Source organism: Epinephelus fuscoguttatus, linkage group LG14 (assembly GCF_011397635.1).
Source record: "Epinephelus fuscoguttatus linkage group LG14, E.fuscoguttatus.final_Chr_v1".
Lineage (NCBI taxonomy): Eukaryota > Metazoa > Chordata > Actinopteri > Perciformes > Serranidae > Epinephelus > Epinephelus fuscoguttatus.
The window spans coordinates 19,293,515-19,314,113 of NC_064765.1; the positions used below are offsets into that span (position 1 = coordinate 19,293,515).

At 41.5% G+C, this 20,599-nt stretch overlaps 2 protein-coding genes across 2 annotated transcripts; both read right to left on the minus strand.

The window, feature by feature from the left end:
- Window positions 1-14,247, minus strand: znf292a (zinc finger protein 292a). The gene is given in 10 exon segments (XM_049596365.1): window positions 1-6,630; window positions 6,786-6,927; window positions 7,732-7,868; window positions 8,950-9,152; window positions 9,281-9,416; window positions 9,754-9,832; window positions 11,060-11,214; window positions 13,985-14,180; window positions 14,182-14,205; window positions 14,207-14,247. Coding segments are annotated over 10 exon segments (7,299 nt in total). The 3' UTR covers window positions 1-444.
- A 2,924-nt stretch (window positions 14,248-17,171) lies between these two features.
- cga (glycoprotein hormones, alpha polypeptide) lies at window positions 17,172-19,855 on the minus strand. Its single transcript, XM_049596606.1, has 4 exons — window positions 19,763-19,855; window positions 19,572-19,683; window positions 19,238-19,422; window positions 17,172-17,460 (listed from the first exon to the last, which is right to left on the minus strand). The coding sequence occupies exons 1-4, from the start codon at window positions 19,787-19,789 to the stop codon at window positions 17,386-17,388; spliced, it is 399 nt and encodes a 132-aa protein (XP_049452563.1). The 5' UTR covers window positions 19,790-19,855; the 3' UTR covers window positions 17,172-17,385.
- Window positions 19,856-20,599: the final 744 nt, after the last annotated feature.

Genomic DNA, 20,599 nt, shown 5'->3' on the forward strand with positions numbered 1-20,599 from the left:
AGACAATATTTTACAAAAAGAACCAGTAACATTTTATTGAACACTTTGTGGAAGACATGTAAATATTACAGATAGGTCTACTAGTGTTTAAAAAGGATGAAATAAATACAAACAGAACTTGAAATCCCATAGGGATATATAAAAACATAGTTTTTCTTTAAAAGTCTCCATTTAGCAAAAGAAAAAAAAACATCTTCAGTACTAAGCATAAATACAAACATGTTTCTAAAATCTATGCCCTATGGATTACCTGGTTATTATAACTAACATACATACTTAAAATCATCCAAGACATTTTTTCATTAGGTACAAAATAGGCCATTTCATCGTTAACTGTGACCATTAATGTTAACAGTTGGAAATCTGATGCATTAACAAACAAACCATTCTGCAGCATAACTTCTCAAATCCTGAGTGAGGTCGAGTTGAAAACAAAATATCGGGCTATGATCCACTATAAAGCCACTTTTTTATTATGACCATGGGCTTCATGTCTTGTAGCTGCTTTAGCAAAAGATCAGCACCGTCTGAAAATGTTTTATCCATGACAATCTTGACATTGCTCACCGATTTGAGATTTAGTGGATTTCTGAAGTCTACCAGATTTTCACATCCTTTGATTTCATCTTTTAATTTACCTTTTGTTGCAGATTTCTGTTTTTGAGTTTGTTGTCTCTTGGACGGCAGTTCAGCACTAGATTTTTCGTTTAGTTTGCGTTTGGAAGTGTGGGTCGACTCTGAGGTTTCCAAGAACTTAAGGAAAGAGTCCTCAAGTCCTAAAGGCTTGAAAGACCCTGGCGTGACTGCGTCGTCACGTTGTTCTTGGGCTGTGGGGGTACCAGGATTTGAGTTCTCTCTTGAACTGTTAACAGTCGTACGATTCCTAAGGGTCTGCATCCTCTCCGGACAAGCTGGTGTGGGTTGTGCAGGCTTTCTGGGACGGCCTCTTTTAATTCCTGCTTCTGTCCCGGTGGAAGCTTGAGATTCTGCGCTGTCGTCGTTGGACAGCTTGCTGTCTTCTTGGCCTACAATTCGTTCCACCAACTCATCTGTTTTCTGATCACTGGGCTTTTCGCCCTCATCTGGCTCCATCTCCTCAGAAGAGCTGGACGCATCCTCTGTTTTGCTTGTCTCTTTGAATCGGGCGCGTGAGTACTTTTTGCAGAAAATGAACTGGCTCCTGTGGTCTTCAATGTATCTTTCTGTGAGGCCATGAGTGGTGTAATGCTTAAATATACTTCTCTCAGCCCGCTCCACTGCATCACAGCCTATTATCATGCATGGGTACTGCAGTGCGGACTTCTTGGTGCACATGGCCGATGCCTCATCATGTGATTTTAGTGTAGGCTTTCCAAAACTGGTCCAGTGTTCCATGGACTTCCCGTCTTTCTTTTTAGTGTTTTTCTTCTTCACTTTGAGTTTGTTTTCAACATTCTCTTTCCCGTTAATTCCCGGGAAGAGCCCTACTGATTTAGTCCGTCTTCCATCGCTTGCTTTGGGATCATAAACATATTCGTGCTTTTTTATCAGGTGACGGAGGAGGTTTGATTTAGTAGTGTAAACGCGATCGCATCCCTCATACTCGCACCTGAAAGTTGGATCAACTGAGCCACTCTCAGAGATGGCGATTTCCTTGTGGAAATTTTTGATGTGCTCGATGTACTTTTCCACAGAGTTGAAGGGGAGCGCGCACTCTGGCCGGTCACAGTTGAAAGTCCCCATGGTCATGCTGGCCATCATGGAGGTGGCTTTGTCACGGGTGAACTTGTGAAGTAAGAGGTAATGCTGCACTAACCTTGTGATTCCCATGAACACCCTGGAACAGTTTTTCACTTGACACCTGACTTCATCACCTTTGTCTATCCTCTGATGGATCTCCGGTGCATTTTTAACACTGGCCTTTTCAGTCTCAGGTTCAGGTTTGCTGGGAGGCAGAGATGCCTGATGCATGGCCCTGTAATGGAGAATCAAGTTCTGCTGGATGGTGAATGCAGCAGTGCATCCTTCGTGAACACAGCGATATGGTCTATATGGACTGTAGGCGTTGTCTGTATCACACATTTTGAGACTCAACTTTTTCTCTTTTCTTTCCCGTTTCTCTTTCCTCTGGTGTTCGTCCTTTGTTGGTGTGCTTTTGGAGCTGCCTGGTTTCTCTGGGGAAGATGAAGCAGATGCAGTAGGGCTGTACATCGGCTCCTTTACTTTGCTAAACGATGCATCTGATCGTCCTTGCTGCTCCTTTGCTTTGCCAACCGGACTGAGCTTCTCTTGTAAACTGGATTTCTGTTTCACATCTGGACTATTGTTTACAACAGCTACTTGAGGTTGCTCTGGGGCTTTTTCAGTAACTGACGTTACCACCTCACCTGATAACCTATCCGTCACATAGTTTTGAGGTGGTGGTGGTGGTGGTGGTGGTGGTAGTTGTGCGACAATTGATACCTCAGGCATGGAGCCCTGTTTAACTGCATCTCCTGGTGAAGTGATTTCGGTAACTTGTGGATTGTTCTCATTGTCTGTTTGAGGTGCAATTGCAATGTCAAGCGGTTCTTGTTTTATGGCAGGTAATACAGCTGCAGACCGAGCTGCAGATTGTGTCGTGCGGTTGGAGTCAGCAGCTGCACGGCCAATTAAACCGTCATCCTTGTTCAGTCTAAATGCACGCCTGTTTCGAGCACTGATCCTCAGCTTCTGCATTTCTGCCTTTGATAATCTGTGGACTTTTTCATAGTGAATTCTCAAACCTGTCGTTCTTGTGAATGTTTTGGGGCAAATCTGACAAGGATATGGAGACAGTTTGGATGGGGTCTTTTTAAGCTCTTCTATCATCTCACTGGAGTAATCGTGCATTTTACTCAAGTGTTTGAATAATGCCTCCTTTGTCATGAATGAGTACTCGCACTCATCCTGGTCACATTTAAAAGGTTTCGGTACCTTTTCAGTGGGCTTGTCATCACTTTTACTCAGTGTTTTACTAGTTTCGATGTCACGGGCTGTTTCACAATGACTAACATTTTGCTCTAATGCCAGAGCACTCCGCATCTTCCCTTGTGCAGCCTCAATCAAATCTAACCTTTGGAAAGCATGTGATATTTCCATCAAATGATCCTCATTATAAGGTACAGCAAGGGCTGGATTAGCCAGCTCTCCGGCCTTTTGTTGCTGGTTTTCAGGGGGAAAAGGTACGGAGTCTGAATAGTCCATTATATTTGTATACTGGGGCTCCTGTTTCAACACCATGGGTGAAGTTAAAGTGGTCAAGCAACAAGATTCCTGTGAGAAATCACCATTTGACATGCTGAATACTGCTCCATTAGTATCAGGGACATGGGGATCATTGAGAAAATCAAGGAAAGATGTTGGCAAATCAGCCGTTAGGTCGATTTCATCTACAGGCCTGCACTGTGAGCGTTTAGATAAGTGACCTCCGAGAGACTTGGTGCTTGTAAACTCTCTAAAGCATCTCCTGCAGATGACTTTACCATCCTTAATAATAGCTGGCCATTTGGTTCTCTTGCTCAACCTGCTGCGTTTTCCTTTCTGCGAGTCAGGGTCAGAGGGGGTGGCCTCACAGTCAGCATTTGGACAGTCCTCTTCATAAGGGAAATCTGTGTGAATGCCGCTGTTTGGGCTAATCATGCCATCCACGGCGTTGTCCATCTGTTCGTAACAAGGAGTGGACACATTCTCTGTTTTAATTATTTCATGCGTAGCTTTTAATGCAACCTGAGCCTCTGGGCTCAAACATTTCATGGGAACATCGACTAACGAGCCTTGAGTGAGACAAGAGTTTTCACTATGAGCATATGGAGTGTGGTAACTTCCCTCAGGGAGGCTATCAATTGTTGAGATACTGTTGCGTTTATCCAACTGGCCTGTCATACTTGCACTGCTTTTTCCCACATCTACGCTGTCTGCACTATCCTCTGGATGCATTAGTCCATACTGATGCCCTCCGTTATGCATCTGCCCTCCATTATCAAGCATCAGAGAACTGGACACATACTGAGACATCAAACTTGAATCTGAAGGAGGTTGTGACATAGAGGGACCATGTATAGCTGCCATTGAATGATCTCTATCAGACGGGAGAGACGCTGTGGTTTGATAAGGGTCTGCCTGCCACTGGGGATAACCTCGAGGGGGGTACTCGTTCATGTTGAAGGCATCAGGATAACAGTTATTCATGGGAGGTGAAGACCAGGACTGAGACATGTCTGACTGCATCATTCCACTAGGATTATTTCCCCATGACGGGTACAGTGTGGGGTTCACCATTGGAGTGATGGGCACAGGCTCCATTGATCCAGGATAACACTGGGCAGGTGAGGTTGAAGATCCCATTGGGTAATCCATTTGCTGCATCCCAGGTTTGTTGCATAGTATTCCTGGCTGATATGGCCTGTTCCCTTGGTTCTGAGACTGATTAGGTGAGGCTGGCCCACTCGGTGCCTTTTTTGCTGTAATTTTGGCCACTTTGTTGTATTTCTTTGCCAATTTCCAATCTTCAAATATTTCAGGGTGCTGCTTCTTCACATGCCTGGACAGACTTTTGTTTGTACTGTATGCCCTTGTGCAGTCACTATACGGGCAGCAATGCAGGTTCTCCTCACTGCCAGCAGTAACAGCAGGTGTGCTGGAAGGATATCCTTGCAGCGAACAAGGAATTTCTACCTTTATTTGATTTGGAGAGATTATTTGTGGAACCGCTTTTGGAAGTTCGTTGCCTTGTACATTATTGAGCTCTTCTCCCTGTTGAGTTGCCACAGGGTTTGTTGCAAGTGGTACAGGATTTGCTGGAGGGATCTCACCTTGCCCAGCCACATAATGGTGTGCATGATGAGCCTCAGGTGCTGGTGCTGGTGCTGGTGCTGGCGCTGGCGCTGGCACTGGCACTGGCGCTTGCACTGGCGCTGGAGTGGGGTTTGTCAGCGGAGTGTAGCATTTCTCTGGTTCTTTCATTTCAGGATCTCCTGCAGAATTCAGCATGCTTTCAATCGAGTGTTTAACTCTCACAGGGATGGGTTCTTTAGCAAACTCTGGTAATCTGCATGGTGATGTGTTTGCTCTTGATGCCTCCTTCATATACACGTCTGTACTAATCCTTTCAATACAGACTTCATTGCTCGGGATGCTCTCTGGTGGTGGCTCTACTTTTGAAGTCTCACAAGGGTTTTGATTTGTAATGGGCAAACTGATTACTGCATCATTTGGGCCATGATTCTCTTGGTGAGACACGAATTGAGACTGAGAGTAGAATATTTTGCCACAGTTATCAGTTTGGCAGGTGTACGTAAGGTAATGCTGAGCCTCGTGATCGTACAACAGGTAGGCCTCACTGAAAACTTGGCCACAGTTGGGGAACATGCACTGGGCCTTGAATTCAGGATGCGTTTTTCTATGCATGAGAAGCTCAGAATTGGAGTTAAAGTTGGCCTTGCAATCCAGCTGTATGCAGATGTATGGTTTGCTGCCACAGTGCATCTGCAAATGATCATTAAGATGTCTGACATTAACAAACTGCCGTCTGCAATACTGGCACACCACTTTCTGTTTTTGTATCTCTAAAAACCTCATGGCCTCTTCGTCGTTCTTGTGAGATCTGACATGAGCCATGAGGTTGCGGAAAAACTTGAAAGCCTTGGAACAGTTTTTGACAGGACAGAAACAGTCTTGACTTAAATGTGTGTCTGATGTGGTTTGTTCTGTCTTAACAGGAGACGCCAGCTGGTCGCCAATTTGAGAGTCAATTTTAACAGGACTAATGCTCACCTTGGCAGCAACTTTTGAATTTTTTGATGGACTTTTAGGGGACTGAGGTGGTTTGGTTACCTTTCTAGCAGCTTTCATTGCAGCTAGTCTCTCTTTGCAAGATTGCTTTACATGTGATGCTACATGTGGCTCTAAAACCTCCCTACTTTCAAAACTGTCAGCACAAATTGGACAAAGATACACTCCGTCTTTGAAGTGCTTCTGAGCGTGCCGAACAATTCTGTGACCCAGGAACTCCTTGTCACACAAAACACAATACTGCATGTACGCTCGCCAATTTCTGAACCGAGCAGACACAAAACCCTGCTCCCGAAGTTTCTTAGCCTCTCTGTTTTTCTCTCTTTCGTCCGTGATTTCATTGAGTTCATTCGTAGTGGTTAACAGAAAATCCTCCAGGTCTCTGTATTCAGGGAGTTTTCCAAGAGCACTTTCCACCTCCTGTTCGTCTGTGTCGTTGAGTGTGTCAATAGATGACACAATAGCTGCCTCCTCGCCCATCAGTGCCAAGCAGTTGCGTTTCAGTGTTTTCCAGTCCCAGAACTCTGGATCAAAAGGCCACTGTGTCTTGAAGGCGAGCAGTAACTCGCAGCGTAAAGAATTGGGCACTGGCAGACTCCCGTCCTCCTCAGGCTTTTGGTCGGGTTCGTTGTACAGTGACTCCACAGCATAATACGAGTCAACAGTGGGCTGGAGGAGGAACTCTGTCAGCTGGCATGCACGCTTAACTTCTAGATCAGTTGGCAAGAGGCAGGAAATTGTCTTGCAGATGGTGGACTTGCTATCTTTATGGTCACTGGATGTCATTTTCAGAGCTTGAATGCACATTTCCACACACACTGGAAGCCCCACCTCTCCAACCTACGGAAATAAAAAATTAACATAAATACCAAGCGTTTCCTTTTGAGCCCCCTTTAACAGATGTGGTATCATATGGGTCATTGTTGGTGTGAATGGTTGTATGGAATGGTTCTGCTATCAGCAACAAAATTTGTAGACCATTTCTCTCTTCTTACCTCGTTTTGGATTACTTTGATCAGAAACAGAATATGACAGACGCTCCTACAGAGAAGAGCCATCTCTTTGCTCTGTCCAAGAAATGCATCAGCGGATGACTCTAAACGCATGAGTAGCTTACTCCAGAACAGTGTGAGTTCCCTGCAAAACATCACAAATACAACTCTTAAAACCAACCAACAATTACTTTACACATATTCAGATTACAGATGACCCCAAATCTATAAGTGAACTGCACTGTTTTAACTTCAACTGTTGTTGAGTCATTCATTCACAGTTGTCCTATCTTCCCTCAAGTACTAAGCCAGGTTGTCCAAACATTTTTGAATGGGCGCCAGATTAGATAATATGAAAATAACTTTGGGCTGCTTCGTCTGGGTTACAAAGTAAAATCATGTACAAATGAAACAAACGTAACTGTTCCATCTTCCCGCAAGTGAAAATGTATTATAGTTTCTGACGCTCCTGAAAGCTTCATCCCTCGCTGTCAACTTCAAACTTTTTTGCTGTGCCCATGTCTGATACCTAGCAGGAAATCTTTACTGTTAGATAACCGTTCTACTTGGTGCATGCCTACAAACCATATGATAGCCCTGCTACCATGACTGGAAAAAATGCAAAGTGATTTTGCTTGAGTAACCAATATTGTGTGGAGGGGCTATTGTTATATTCTAAAAGACAAGCCACTGGCCGCTTACAATCGGTCTGTGGGCCACAATTGGCCCCCAGGCTGGACTTTGGGCATGCCTGTATTAAGCTATTAAGAGACACGGACCTTCAAACACACAGTCACTGAGGGTATCTTTGTGCACAATATTACAGAGATTGCTTCAGGCTGGATAAAAGTCAATTTCATAATATGTTTGTTCCATGACTGCTGTATTCCTGAGAGTGATTTTGTAAGTGATCTCAGAGTATTTATCTGAAACAAACAGCAACACTTACCAGGCACAATAAACGTCTCCTTGGAGAAGCTGTCGCTTGAGAAAGGCAGAACATAAGCAGAGAGCTCCTTTCTCATCTCCCTCCGACTCCAAGTTGCAGATCATTTCAAGAGCGTCTTTACAGTCTATTGACGCAATCTGTTAGAGGGAAAGAGAGAAATAATCGAAGAAACAGTTTAATTAAATTGGGCCTTACTATATGTCATACTTGACAACACTGTTGGACCATTTTGTTATTATATCAAACAAGTGCTTAACGATGAGTTTTGCTTGTTAGATTTTATTTCAGTTGTTGAGCACTTACACAAGTATTAAATGCAATGACTTTGGGTCCTATTTTACTCCAAAGCAGCGCAAAGCAGCACACAGTGCAGCACAACTGTCATTACTAGTTTCAGACCGACGCAGCTGACATTTTCATGGTTGAGTAAGTAGCATATGTGCTTGCACCCATCCGCGTAGGTCTTAAAATGAGGTGTGGTCAAGTGCACTGTTAGCGTATTGATATTTTGAGGCAGCAGAAAGTGATCACGCCACTGACCAACAAAAATGCGTTGGCCAGTGGCATATGCAGTGCACATAATGCACCTACATAGGAGCATTCACATCGCACGTACACTCTGCTTGTTACACACACAGTATGCGTGGATGGGTCATGATTAATGAGGAAAATATTAATTACACTCTCTAAAATGTGAACAAAGCAGAGAGCAGTGCTGCACAGCTGCTATCCGACTCCCCGTTAAGAGAGACATTGTGCGCATTTATGTATGAGGAGCAGTGTTATTTCAGAAGCTAGAAGTTTAGTTCAGTTTCCTCTTTCAAGTTTAAAACTACGGTTTTTAGTTTGCTGCTTAAATGTCTCATGATATTTGCTGCAGTAACATTACTGCTCTTACTTCGTTACTCTCAGCAGAAAACCACTTCTTCAGTTTGCCACAACCATCATGCAAAAAGCAACAACACCTGGCTTAAAAGCGAATGGGAGATGACACTCATTTTATCCTCAAAATCAGTTGCTCCATCCTCAAAAATTTTATCCATCTGACTTTGCGCCCAGATTTTGTGCCAGTTAACTTGCAAAAGTGGATGTGCCCTAAATACACTTGTGCCATGCATTAAGGGCATTAACACTTGGGCACTTGAAAATGACAAGGTGGTACAAAATGCAAGCCAGCCTTTAAATCAAGGGACTGTGTTGCTGTGTGTCATTTCTTACCTCCTCCATTAGCTGCTCTTGACTTTTTGTCATGCAGATGCAAAGCAAGTAGGTTTGTTTGAAGTTTCCTTTTCCTTCATATCCCGGATACTCCGAGCACATCTTGGCAAGAACAGCAGCTTTATCAACGCTGTCCACTTTCATCAGGTGCTTTACTCTCATGTTCAGAAGCGTGGCACCTTCCAACTCAAGAAACTCATGAACTAAGAAACAAAAAGAAGATAGGGAGAAAAGGTAACGAGCTGCAGATGAGATGCAATTCAGACACTTTTATGCAGTAACAACTGTACAAATCAGCTGTGGTGCATCTTCAAGCCAAGTGCCAACTAACCTTGCTCAGTTTGAGGGGTCTGATTGGATAGGATGCTGCTTAGTGTGGTGTTGGACCAGACGCCATCCTGTTGCGCCATAACTGAGAGCAGGCGAAGCTGTGTGCTCCCACTTTCTTGCAAAAGGCTGTGTGCCAACTGCAAGAAGATAAATAAAGATGTAGTAACCCAATTACTAAAACTTCAGTGAGTCACACTTAAAATGTTCAACACTCAGGAGTCTAAAATAAGTATTATGACAATGTTACTGTGGGGAATGTGTCACCGTTCAACAGTTTACATTTCTTCAAAAGAAGCGGCGAACAGAACGTTTCATGAAATGTCGTTCTTTAAGAGAGAACCCACACATTCAACCTCACATGTATTTATTTCTTTCCAATGATGAGCTAAACCAAATGTATTCTAATTACTAACAACTTCTCGTAGCTTATCACCGCAAAGATAAGCCTCAGAAAAAGTCCCTGGGAGCACTGACCTTCATGGAGGACTGGAACTCCTCCCATAAGGCACCAGGGACATGCTGGGGCAGTAAGAGCAGCAGCTCCGCACAGCTCCTGTGAATCCAACACAGTCATTTGTTAAAGCCACATTTAGGTCAAGGCTGTGCACACACTCTCCACAAAATTAAGGGTACCAGAATAACTATTCACAAAGTATGGCGCGGTAAAGTCAGTGTGGCATTTGGGCAATATAATAAAGATGACAAAGAGAACAAACGGGGCGTGTAAAGTGAGACACTTTCGCTACATGGATCAATATAGGTGTACATGTCGGTGTTATTAAATAGCCCCTGTTGTTTTTCATACAGTAGAAATGAAAAACAGCTCAGAGTGGCAATATCAGTAACTGTGATCGAGGGTTTACAGAAAAAAAAACATCTTAGACATTAATAACTCTCTGATTCTCTTCATCTGTGTGTGCACTGTGCCTCCATGTGCAAAGTATACTCTGCAGCTCATCCCAAATATGTCGACGCTCCCCAAGAGGTAGCCTACATTTCTATTCCGACTACAGCCTCAAGGACTTTGCCTTCATGGGTACTTCAAGAGCACATAATAGTTCCTCAATACTGTTTGCAAAGTATTTCAAAACTTTTCATATCTAAATTTCCTCTGGGATTTAGGAGTGTTTGGTTTCATTCTTATTGTCAAATACTTAGCATCTTTCATGTAAGATCACTGTCTGCCTCTGCAATCACGACTGCTGAGACAGCAAGAGACAAAACTACACCAGGGAAACTGCAAACAATTATTCAATCAATAGCATATGAAAACTTAATAATTTAAGTCAATTTTCAAGCCCAAAATGCCCAAAATGGGATGTTTCCAGGTTCTCAGATGTGAGGATTTGCTGTTTTTCTTGGTATTACATTATAGTAACTAACAATGTTTTTGGTTTGGAAATGTTGGTTGGACAAAACAAAATTTGATGAGGTGACCTGAGGCTCTGGGATATTTTTTAACCAAGTGATTAATTGATTTAACAAGAAAACAATACACAAATTAATCTGAAACAAACATTATCATTATTTGCAGCCCTATTCTTATGTCATGTGCACATCCAACACCTGTGACCCATTCTTTGCTACATCGACTTTGCACAATTATACAAAAGTTGAGACTCACTGAAGATGCTTTCCCCAGTGTATAATGTATAATGTATAATGTATAACACAGATTACGGATCAAGTTCATGAGGGAAATGCTGTTAGAAAGAATAAGAAAAGCAATTCAAGATTTTGAGAATTATTTTCTGCGACACCTGTGTCAGTTTCTACTCACAGTGCTAACTTTTCAAGTAGGAGTGGCACGTTTTCACATTCGGCGGAGAGACAGGAGGCGGCCTTGGCGAAGTTGAGGATGGCCACAGTGTAGACCTCAAGCAAAGGCAGTGGATCCTCATCGGTTTTCCAACGGCCGGCATGCTCCACAAGGACCTGAAAGAAACATAAAAATAGAGCAGTTAGAATAAAAAACGCAGATGAATCGGTTGTTTTTAAGACACTCTAAAAATGCATGTTAGTAAGAACAAACAGTGTGTATTAATAACTAATATATTCTTTAGCACTAAAACAATCAGTCCTTTTTCGGGCAAAAACGCATTCTCTGTTTCAAAGTTCTCAAATGTGAGGATTCGCGTTTTTTTCTCTGAATTATTGTAAATGTTTTTTTAACTGCCTTAATAGAAAAAAAACTAATTGGAGACATTACCTGTTACACTGGCATTTTACACAATTTTCTGTCATTTTATTAACTCAGTGAATAATCTATTTACTTTAAAACTAAAGTGGCTGATAATTGAGGGAAACTATGGAGTGCTGCACTGGGGCAAGAAACCAGGTGTTGGCTAATATAAAATATCTGGTGCTCTTTGGGGACAGGGGACGTATTCAAATAAGAATAAGAAACAATGACTGAGAGTAAAAATCCTAAACTTATTATATGAAAACTTAATAAATACTGTGAAACTTTAATTAATAGCCCATCCTATTATTTACTTAAATCACTGAAAAACCCTTTAGATTCTTTTCATGTGAGGACCCTTATGGACAAAAGGAATATGAATAGCTTACAGGGTAATCAAGGAACGGACACATAATTTGAGGTCGCCAGCGACCTGGTTTTATACATCCAAAAAACTTCTATTATAAAAATAAACTACTTGGCAACCAGACCAGATTTCTAATTGAGACAGGCCTTCATTTATCAAAATGTGTAGCCACACTGGGCTCGTAATTGTGACTAGGCTTTTCACTGAAGTTTTATGGTACATATAAAAACTTTTTAAACCCTGATGAAGACTGTTTAAGTCAAAATGTGTCATCTGTGTCTTAGAATAAATAAATAAAGGACTTTTACTTACATTTAAATTAAGTTTATTTATGAAGCACACTTATGTTATTTTACTTTATTTTACAGCACTTACGTCAGCTCTGGTTGTTCATATCAATCAAAGTGCCATTGATGCTTTTCAGACTGGCAAACTATACCATGTACTTATACATTCTTAATCCTAAAACCGACAGATTAATCAATAATGGAAATAACAGTAATGTATTCAGACTTATTTTGCCCTTATTGGAAATTTCTGTGTTCTTTTTTTAGCTCAACAGTTGTATAGGTGTTATTAAATACAGGCAAAATAAGCTTAGTGACGCTCCTTCGACTATAGTATGAGCCAAGAAAAGTTTCGCCTTGGTAGTAAAAGACAAAAAGTAGGCTTTGTAATTACTACAGTATTAAAATAATACAAACTTGGTGAGAAAATAAACTCAATCCGCTGTTCTAGGACTGAATATAAAGATGTGATCTCAATTTGGATTCAGTGTAAACAGTAAAACTTTTAATTTGTGGTTTGCTTTGATTTTAAAAAAAGGCCACAAATAACTTTTAGATGAATAAAAAAGGCATGCTCTCATTACATATCAAAAAAAGGATAAAAATACACATGGATCCATAGTTATTTATATCATACTGATCACATAATTCAGCCCAGATGTAGACACCTAATTCAACAAAGCACCAAAGTTATGTGGCCCTGCAGAAAAAAAAAATCTTCCCTCCCCCCCCCCATCACCCAGCTCCAGTAACGCCTAACCTTCATCAATGAATTTCTTCTGCACACACACACACACATATTCAAACAGATCCATTTCATCCCGAATGACTCCATTATCCCTGTAGTTGTACTCTTAGCAGATAAACCTCCATCATGCCTGAACTGCACACAGCTCCAGCTCCAGCCTGCAGCCCCGGAGGCTCGTCCCCCCTCTTTTTCTCAAATAACTTTAAAGTTGAATGAATCCCTCTCCACACAAAACAAACCAACCCAATGATCAAAACTCATTTGGTGCATTGACAGTAATCCTTGCAGCATCGGTGGGCATATCAGCTAAATGGAGACCTCGCATCATATTTTCGTGGTCAGGGCAAATTAATGAGGAGGGATGTGTAATGGAGTCAGTGACCACTGCCACACTTTCCCCTTTTAAATCACAGTCTGAGCCAGCTGCAGGCACATCGGCTGCTTTAACATTGACATCAATCTAACATCTTTATCTGGGGCTGGCTATAAGGCTGTAATAAACACCTCCGCTGGTGTGGGTAGCTGGATTAATTAGTGCAAAGGCCTGGGCTAGCACCTTGGAAAAAATCATTGATCTTTCCGTACAATACAACAGCTTCACAAAAGTAGCCTCTTTTTACACCAAGCTAAACCCAGCGTGGAGATGCAGCGTTATTACGCGTGAATGGTATTTTCCACGGGCGACACAAGCGCACATTTCAGTGCATATCAATGCAATCGCTGTGTAAAATCTCGCTAACGTAGCTACCCATTTTTTGCACAGCATGACCACTGCACAGGACAGGGGGACCCTGCATACCAGCTAGCAGCATTCATCTGCTATTAGCTATCTGGCCTGGAAAATACGAGTAATACATGCACGGCGCGCACACACTGCTGTGACTTCTCGCCGCATGGATGGTCAGACTTTGCGTGTAAATCCACGCCACGGACACACATCATTGAGAGAATAGCAGAAACCCGCCGAGGAGTATTTTTCCTCATCTTGAAATGCCAGGCTGCTAGCTAGGCAGCATAGCTCCTTAGCTACATTGTTGTAGCAAACGTAGACGCGCATCCTCGGCCAGGAAGCCAGAGGGGCTGCAGGCTGCCCGGGATGAGCAGCAGGAGGACGGGCTAACCTGGCAAAACTCCTGGCAGAAATGCAGCGAGGCCTCCAGCGGAGACTGCGAGCTCTCTCTCAAAGCTGTGGTCAAACCCTGGAACCGCTCTCGGAGCTCCTCGATAGCTTTCCGTGTGTCATATTCCTTCTCTGTCTCCCCCTCCGCCATCTTCACAACAATCACGACCGCGTACGCACAGATGTTACGCTGCCAGACTGGCACACGCACGCGCACGCAGAGGGGGGAAGGGAGAGCACACAGTGTGCTCCACATACACACATACCCCTGATGTCAACAAAGCGGTGACACAAAATGACACTCTGCACACAGACTGGACGTGAAATGTTTGCTCATCAGCTAATCTCAGAGTGATTGGACTGCTGGATTCCCCTGATGCTATTATCATCCCTGCAAAGATACTGCAGGTCAGCGATGACCTCCAGGCGCTGTGCATCATTACACAAACAACCTCCAACATGAAGGAAAATCTATTGTATTTTCACTAACGTTTTAATCAACCTTCAAAATCCACCAGGCATGATATTTGTGTTGTTCTTGTCCCTCCAGAGTGTGGATAGATTACTGCATGGGCCTGCCAGGCACAGGTTCAGGGGCCCAACGTGTCAGGGTCCCCCTGGCCTTCACCTGCAAAATCTCGCTCAAGATAACATATACTGACAAGGAAAAGACTCAAAATGACCACAAAGAGACACAGAGAGACCACAAAGAGAGATGCAAAGGGTCTGCAAAGAGACACAAATATGGGCACTACAACTACAAAGAGACACAAAAAGGATTACAAAGAGATCTAAACAACCACAAGGAGCCTCAAATTAGCTAAAAAGCAACCCAAAACAACCAAAAAAGACACAAAATGATCTCAGAGAGATACTAAACAACCACAAAAAACACGGAATTAGGTCTACATCAAAAAAGACACAAAAGTATGTCAAAGAGACAAAATAATGACAAAAACTGGCAATATAAACACAAAGAGACACAAAACAACCACAAAGACACAAAAAAATAACAAAAAGATGTAAAGGATCTGCAAAGACACAAAATACACAAAATAACTATAAAAACAAGCTATACACAAACCAACTACAAAGACAACACAAAACAACCGGAAGGAGAAACAAAACTATGCCTTCATCAAAAAGACACAATATTATGTCAAAGACATGCAAAGGATCTGCAAAGAGGTGCAAGATACCTACAAAAATGGGCAATGCAACCACAGAGACACAAAAAAGATGACAAAGAGATGCAAAGGATCAGCAAAGAGACATAAAATAACTGCAAAAACAGGCAATACAACCACAAAGAAACACAAAATGATTACAGAGAGACACAAAACAACCACAGGGAGACACAAAATGTGGTCTACCTAAAAAAAAGCCACAAAAGTACTTCAAAGAGATACAAAACAACCACAAAGATGCAAAAAAAGACAGCAAAGAGATGCAAAGGATCTGCAAAGAGACACAAAATAACTGCAAAAAGTGCCATACAACCACAAAAAAGACACAACATGACTACAAAGCCACACAAAACAACTGAAAAAGACACACTATTATGCACAAGGGAACACAAAATTACTACAAAGCAACACACAACCAAGAAAACCCACAAAATTACAGTAAAGAGACATAAAACAACCACAAAGACACAAAAAAGACAACAAAGAGATGCAAAGAGACACAAATTAATGATAAAAAATCAGGCAATACAAGGCAATACAACCACAAAGAGACATAAAAATAACTACACAGAGAGACAAAATTACTACAAAGCAACACAAAACAACCAAAAAAGACACAAAGCTAAGTCAGAGACACAAAATTACCTCAAAGTCACACAAAACAACCACAAAGACACAAAAAAAGATGACAAAGAGATGCAAAGGATCTGCAGAGACACAAAATAACAACGAAAACAGGCAAAACAACCACAAAGAGACACAAAGAGATTAATAGGGACTGCAAAGAGACACAACAAAACTACAAAAATGGGCAATACAACCACAATGAGACACAAAATGACTACAAAGACACACAGAACAACCACAAGGAGACACAAAATGAATACAGTGCAAAATGGCCAAAACCCCCCACAAAATTGCACCAAAGAGACACAAAACAACCACAAGGAGAAACAAAATTGCTGCAAAATGAAACCAAACAACCAAGAGACACATAATTACATCAAAGAAACACGAACTAGACAGAATGAGACACAAAACAACCACAAAATTACCTCAAAGAGACACAAAATGACCACAAAGAGACACACAGCCACAAAAAAGATGCATAACGACTGCAAAGAGACACAAATCCACCACAAAGTCTGTGTGTCTAGTTTCTCTGTAGGGGCGCTGATGGGTCCTTTTGCATATCTGAACCCAGGGGCCCACTGTCTCATAATCCACCCATGCTCCAGAAAAATGAGAGTGCACACCAGGGTCAGCTCCAGCAACATCCCTGATCCAGTGTGAAACGGCTGGGACACATCAGCAGGGCTCATATTCACTAACAGGGCTCAGTCATGTTAACATAAGTGTTAAAAAAGTGTTATGTTTGCGGTTGTATATTACGAAAACTAAAAAAAGAGTGACTCCAAAATATTACTAGTCATTGTATAGTTCTTATGACTGAAATTTTGTATAACCTACAAAATGAAGCTAAATTAATATCCACAAATAAACTGATGGATTTATTCTAAATTTCCACGCACCACCACTGACACAAACTTAAAATTAGATAAACTTTTAATGTCAAAGTGTAAATTCTGAAGCTGTTCTAGAGGGTTTTTTTATCGTATTGAGCCATTTTTATCAGCAAATAAAGTTTGCTCAGTTGTCATGCAATTGTAGAGGATGATATTGCCATAATTTTCCCCTTTTTTGAGCATTATAAAGACTTCTCTCTGATGTTGGCTTCTATTTCAGTTTGGTTGTTTATTGGCTTTTTATATCTGGCTGCCAGTTGTGATTGGAGTCAGATTTGTCCTGGTACAAACCTGTTATTAACCTCAAAGTCCATTTTCACTTTCACACAGTTACTTTTGTGCTTATTACCTACATTGGTCATTTATCCAAAGCAATTTGGTGATTTGCAACATTCACAAAACAATTGCTCCCAGCACACTCACACCATAATCCAATGCATTTCAGTTTCAGACACAATCATGACAATATAACATCTGGGTTGCACATTTTAATTGCTTTTCAGTCTACAGTTACTCCTGTACTACATCTATCCAAATGTAGGCTAAGTACACAGACACATAACCGCCACAAAAATATCATCTGGCAACACATGAACATAAACTTTAAAACAGAGAGCTTGTGCAAATTAAAAGAAGCACAGTTTGCTGCCAAGCCGAGCGCTGCAGAATGGTCCTCCGGTTTCTCGTCTTCATATCTTGTGGAAATAGCAGGTGCTGCAGTGGCAGTCTGTGTGGTTTCTCACCCTTATGCCGGCCACCTCTGTCTGAAAGAGGCGCAGGTGAGGAGGAAGACATATGAGTGGTTACTGACAGAGTCACATCGGTCTGCAGCAGCACATGCTGTATGGTCAAATGCTGTTTTTAGAAGTGTGAGCAAAGGTGAGTAAAGGTATATGAGTATCTTCAGCTAAATGTTCATCATAATAACAGACAGGAATCTGTCCAGTATGGCCAGTATGACCTGGAGTGAGGATTGCAGAAAGCAAAACTTGTTTCAGTGATCATTTGGGCACCTGGATATTGTTTTTAAGACAGATTTAGGCAGTTGTGACTTCTTTAACGTATCAAAACTAAAATTACTCATCCTGCAGAACACTGGCCCCTGTGACTGACCAGATGATTCCCAATCTAGAGCCCCTCCAAGAGGTGTCTGTGAGATGATCGATGCAGAGAAGAAAAACCAAAGCTCTCTCACACAAATCTGTATCTTTGCTTTTTGTTAAATATTGGGTAATTTCACCTCTTTGGACCTTGAACAGTCACTTAAATGAAACCATCTGAGAAGTTCAAGGGGAATTTTGGTGGAACTGCAAACAACTAATGGATATCTGAAACATATCAAGGACCTCCAAATAGACACTGATTTTCTGTAACCAAAAAAGGGTGGGGAACCACTGTTTAATTTTTAACAGTGCATTGTAAGCATGTCTGTTATGTTGCACAATATCTTCCTCAGAACTGCAGTGAAGTCGAAGTATAAAATAGCATAACATTGAATTATTTAAAGGTCCAGTGTGTAGGATTTAGGCGCATCTACTGACAGAAATGGATTGTAATATTCCTAACTATATTTTTATTAGTTTATAATTACCTGAAACGAAGAATCGTTGTGTTTTGGTACCTTAGAATAAGCCATTTATAACTACATATGGATATGGAACACTGCTCTAGATAGGGTCATAGGGTCATAAGGTCATAGACAGGGTCAGCCACCGTAGCTCTCATACACATTTGGCACATGGGAGAGGTTTCAGTTCTACAACCTCACCGCAAGATGCTACTAAATCCTGCACACTCAACTTATTAAAACAATTTTTGTGACTCTCACATGTTGGTTACAACAGCATAGTAGAATGATAAAATAACTGAAAAAAAATAAGAGCTGACTGGACAAAAACTACTTGAGTAAATACACATTTTTACAGCCTGAAGGACTAGTGTGTCTATTGATTATCCAGGCCAGTGTCGTCTTTTTGAGTCTTGCATGGAGTCCATTTCTCCCATTTTCTTTCTAGTTGTGCTTCTTGTAGTCTCAGTATGTGTGTCAATATCTCCACTGAAAAAAAAAAATCTTCCACAGTTGTTAGCCATTGGTCCTTCATTGGTGCTGTTTCTCTACCCCAGTTCCTAGTGATACTTGCTACTAGCAATATGTATTTTAATATCTATCCCTAGCAATAACAATTTCCTCAGAGAAAATACTATGTAGTGTACTAAGTATGGCTTCTTACATAGATAAAGCACCAAACAACTGTTAGGAACCATCATAGTATGTGCTAAAGTTCTTTACATACCATTTCCCAAAATACAGCCATTCGACCTTTATGTTAAATATAAGGGCCTAAAAATTGTACTTAAGTAAATGAACTTAGTTTATTTACACTACTGCTGACCTAACCAGTGCTGGACCTAACATTCATTTCCCTGGGCAAGCTCTATTCCTACACACACACACACACACACACACACACACACACACAAATAAATATCATTATTATTATCAGTAGTAGTAGTTGTAGACATGTCGTTGTTTTCCTGTACCTCATAGCTGTGTTTTGCGACACAGCACGTGGCCTCCGAGGTGATGTTCTTCGGGATCGTCATTGTCTTCATGGCCTTGAGAGGCGTTGGATATGCTCTGGAGAAGCAGCAGCCCATACACTGGTAGACCGGACGATCCCTTGAGAAAACACTGTTCTTCCTCAGTGTGCACTCCTCGCAGCCGACTGGAGGAAAGACGATACTATTGATCATGGACAGCTTGTGATACAGTGCCAGGGACATTTGAGATCTTGAGATTGAGATTAAAAGCACAGTGTATAATCTTTGTGAGTAGAGACAAATAAAAGCAGACGAGAGCACTTAACAGTCTTACTGTTTGGTAAGTCAATGTTGGGGTAAGAATCAGCTATGTAAAGTAGAAAAGACAACAGGAGAAGATTCAGTCCAGCTGATCTCACTGAGCCCATTGTGGTTGCAGCAGTTACCTAATAAAACAGAAAATGGTCAGTCAGAAATCTGTTGGATCAAGACATGAGTAAGTCTGAGATAGAAACAGAGTATTACCATGTTGAGGGAGAGTTGACTCTTCATTGTGCCTCTGTGCAGGTTAGCTTTTTATTGAGGACGTCTGTCCCGTCATGTCGTTTTATACCCATGTCCCTCAGTCTGTGGCCTCTTCCTGAATTAGGTGGAGCCTACCAACTTTATCAATGATCTTAGCGACTATCAGGCCCCTTCGTTACCTTTCCCATAATCCCTTTAAAGGACAGAATGATCAGAATAAATCCCGGAAAGTCAAAACATAGTTCTACAAACATCATTCTTTCATCTTGACTATGGATGCTACGTTTAATCCCTGGGTTTTTGTTACTTGGTAACTGGAGGTTGTTATTATTTGTCATGTCACAGCAAAGGGAGGGTCATTGGTGTTTTTCTGGGACATTTTGTTTCGCAGCAGAAAGACCATTTGTAGACTGTAAGTGGCCTTGAAGTGTTTTTAGAAATTAGGAAGAGTGTCAAAGTGTGATGCTGAAATTTCACTTTTAAAACAATGTCTTCACTCTAGGTACGGAAGCGCATTCAGGACAAAAAAAATGAGAGGAGGAAGTTTTTTTGATTGTTTTGAATTAGGAGAATAAAGTTGAAATGTTGAGAAAAAAGTCAAACTACAACTACTCGCTTTAGCACATGGCTGCCTCCACAAATGCATTGTGCAGATGAACTGGTGAAATTGTACAGAATTGGTTTTAGTGACAAGGCTGTTATTTCTTTTTTAGGACTTTAGCATCTGTTCAAAGGGAGAAACCACAAAAACTTTGGGAAGTTTTTGCTGGTAATGGACGATGCAATGGTATCCATTGCTACACCTGTGGAGGATTGTATCACAAGACACAATTTGAT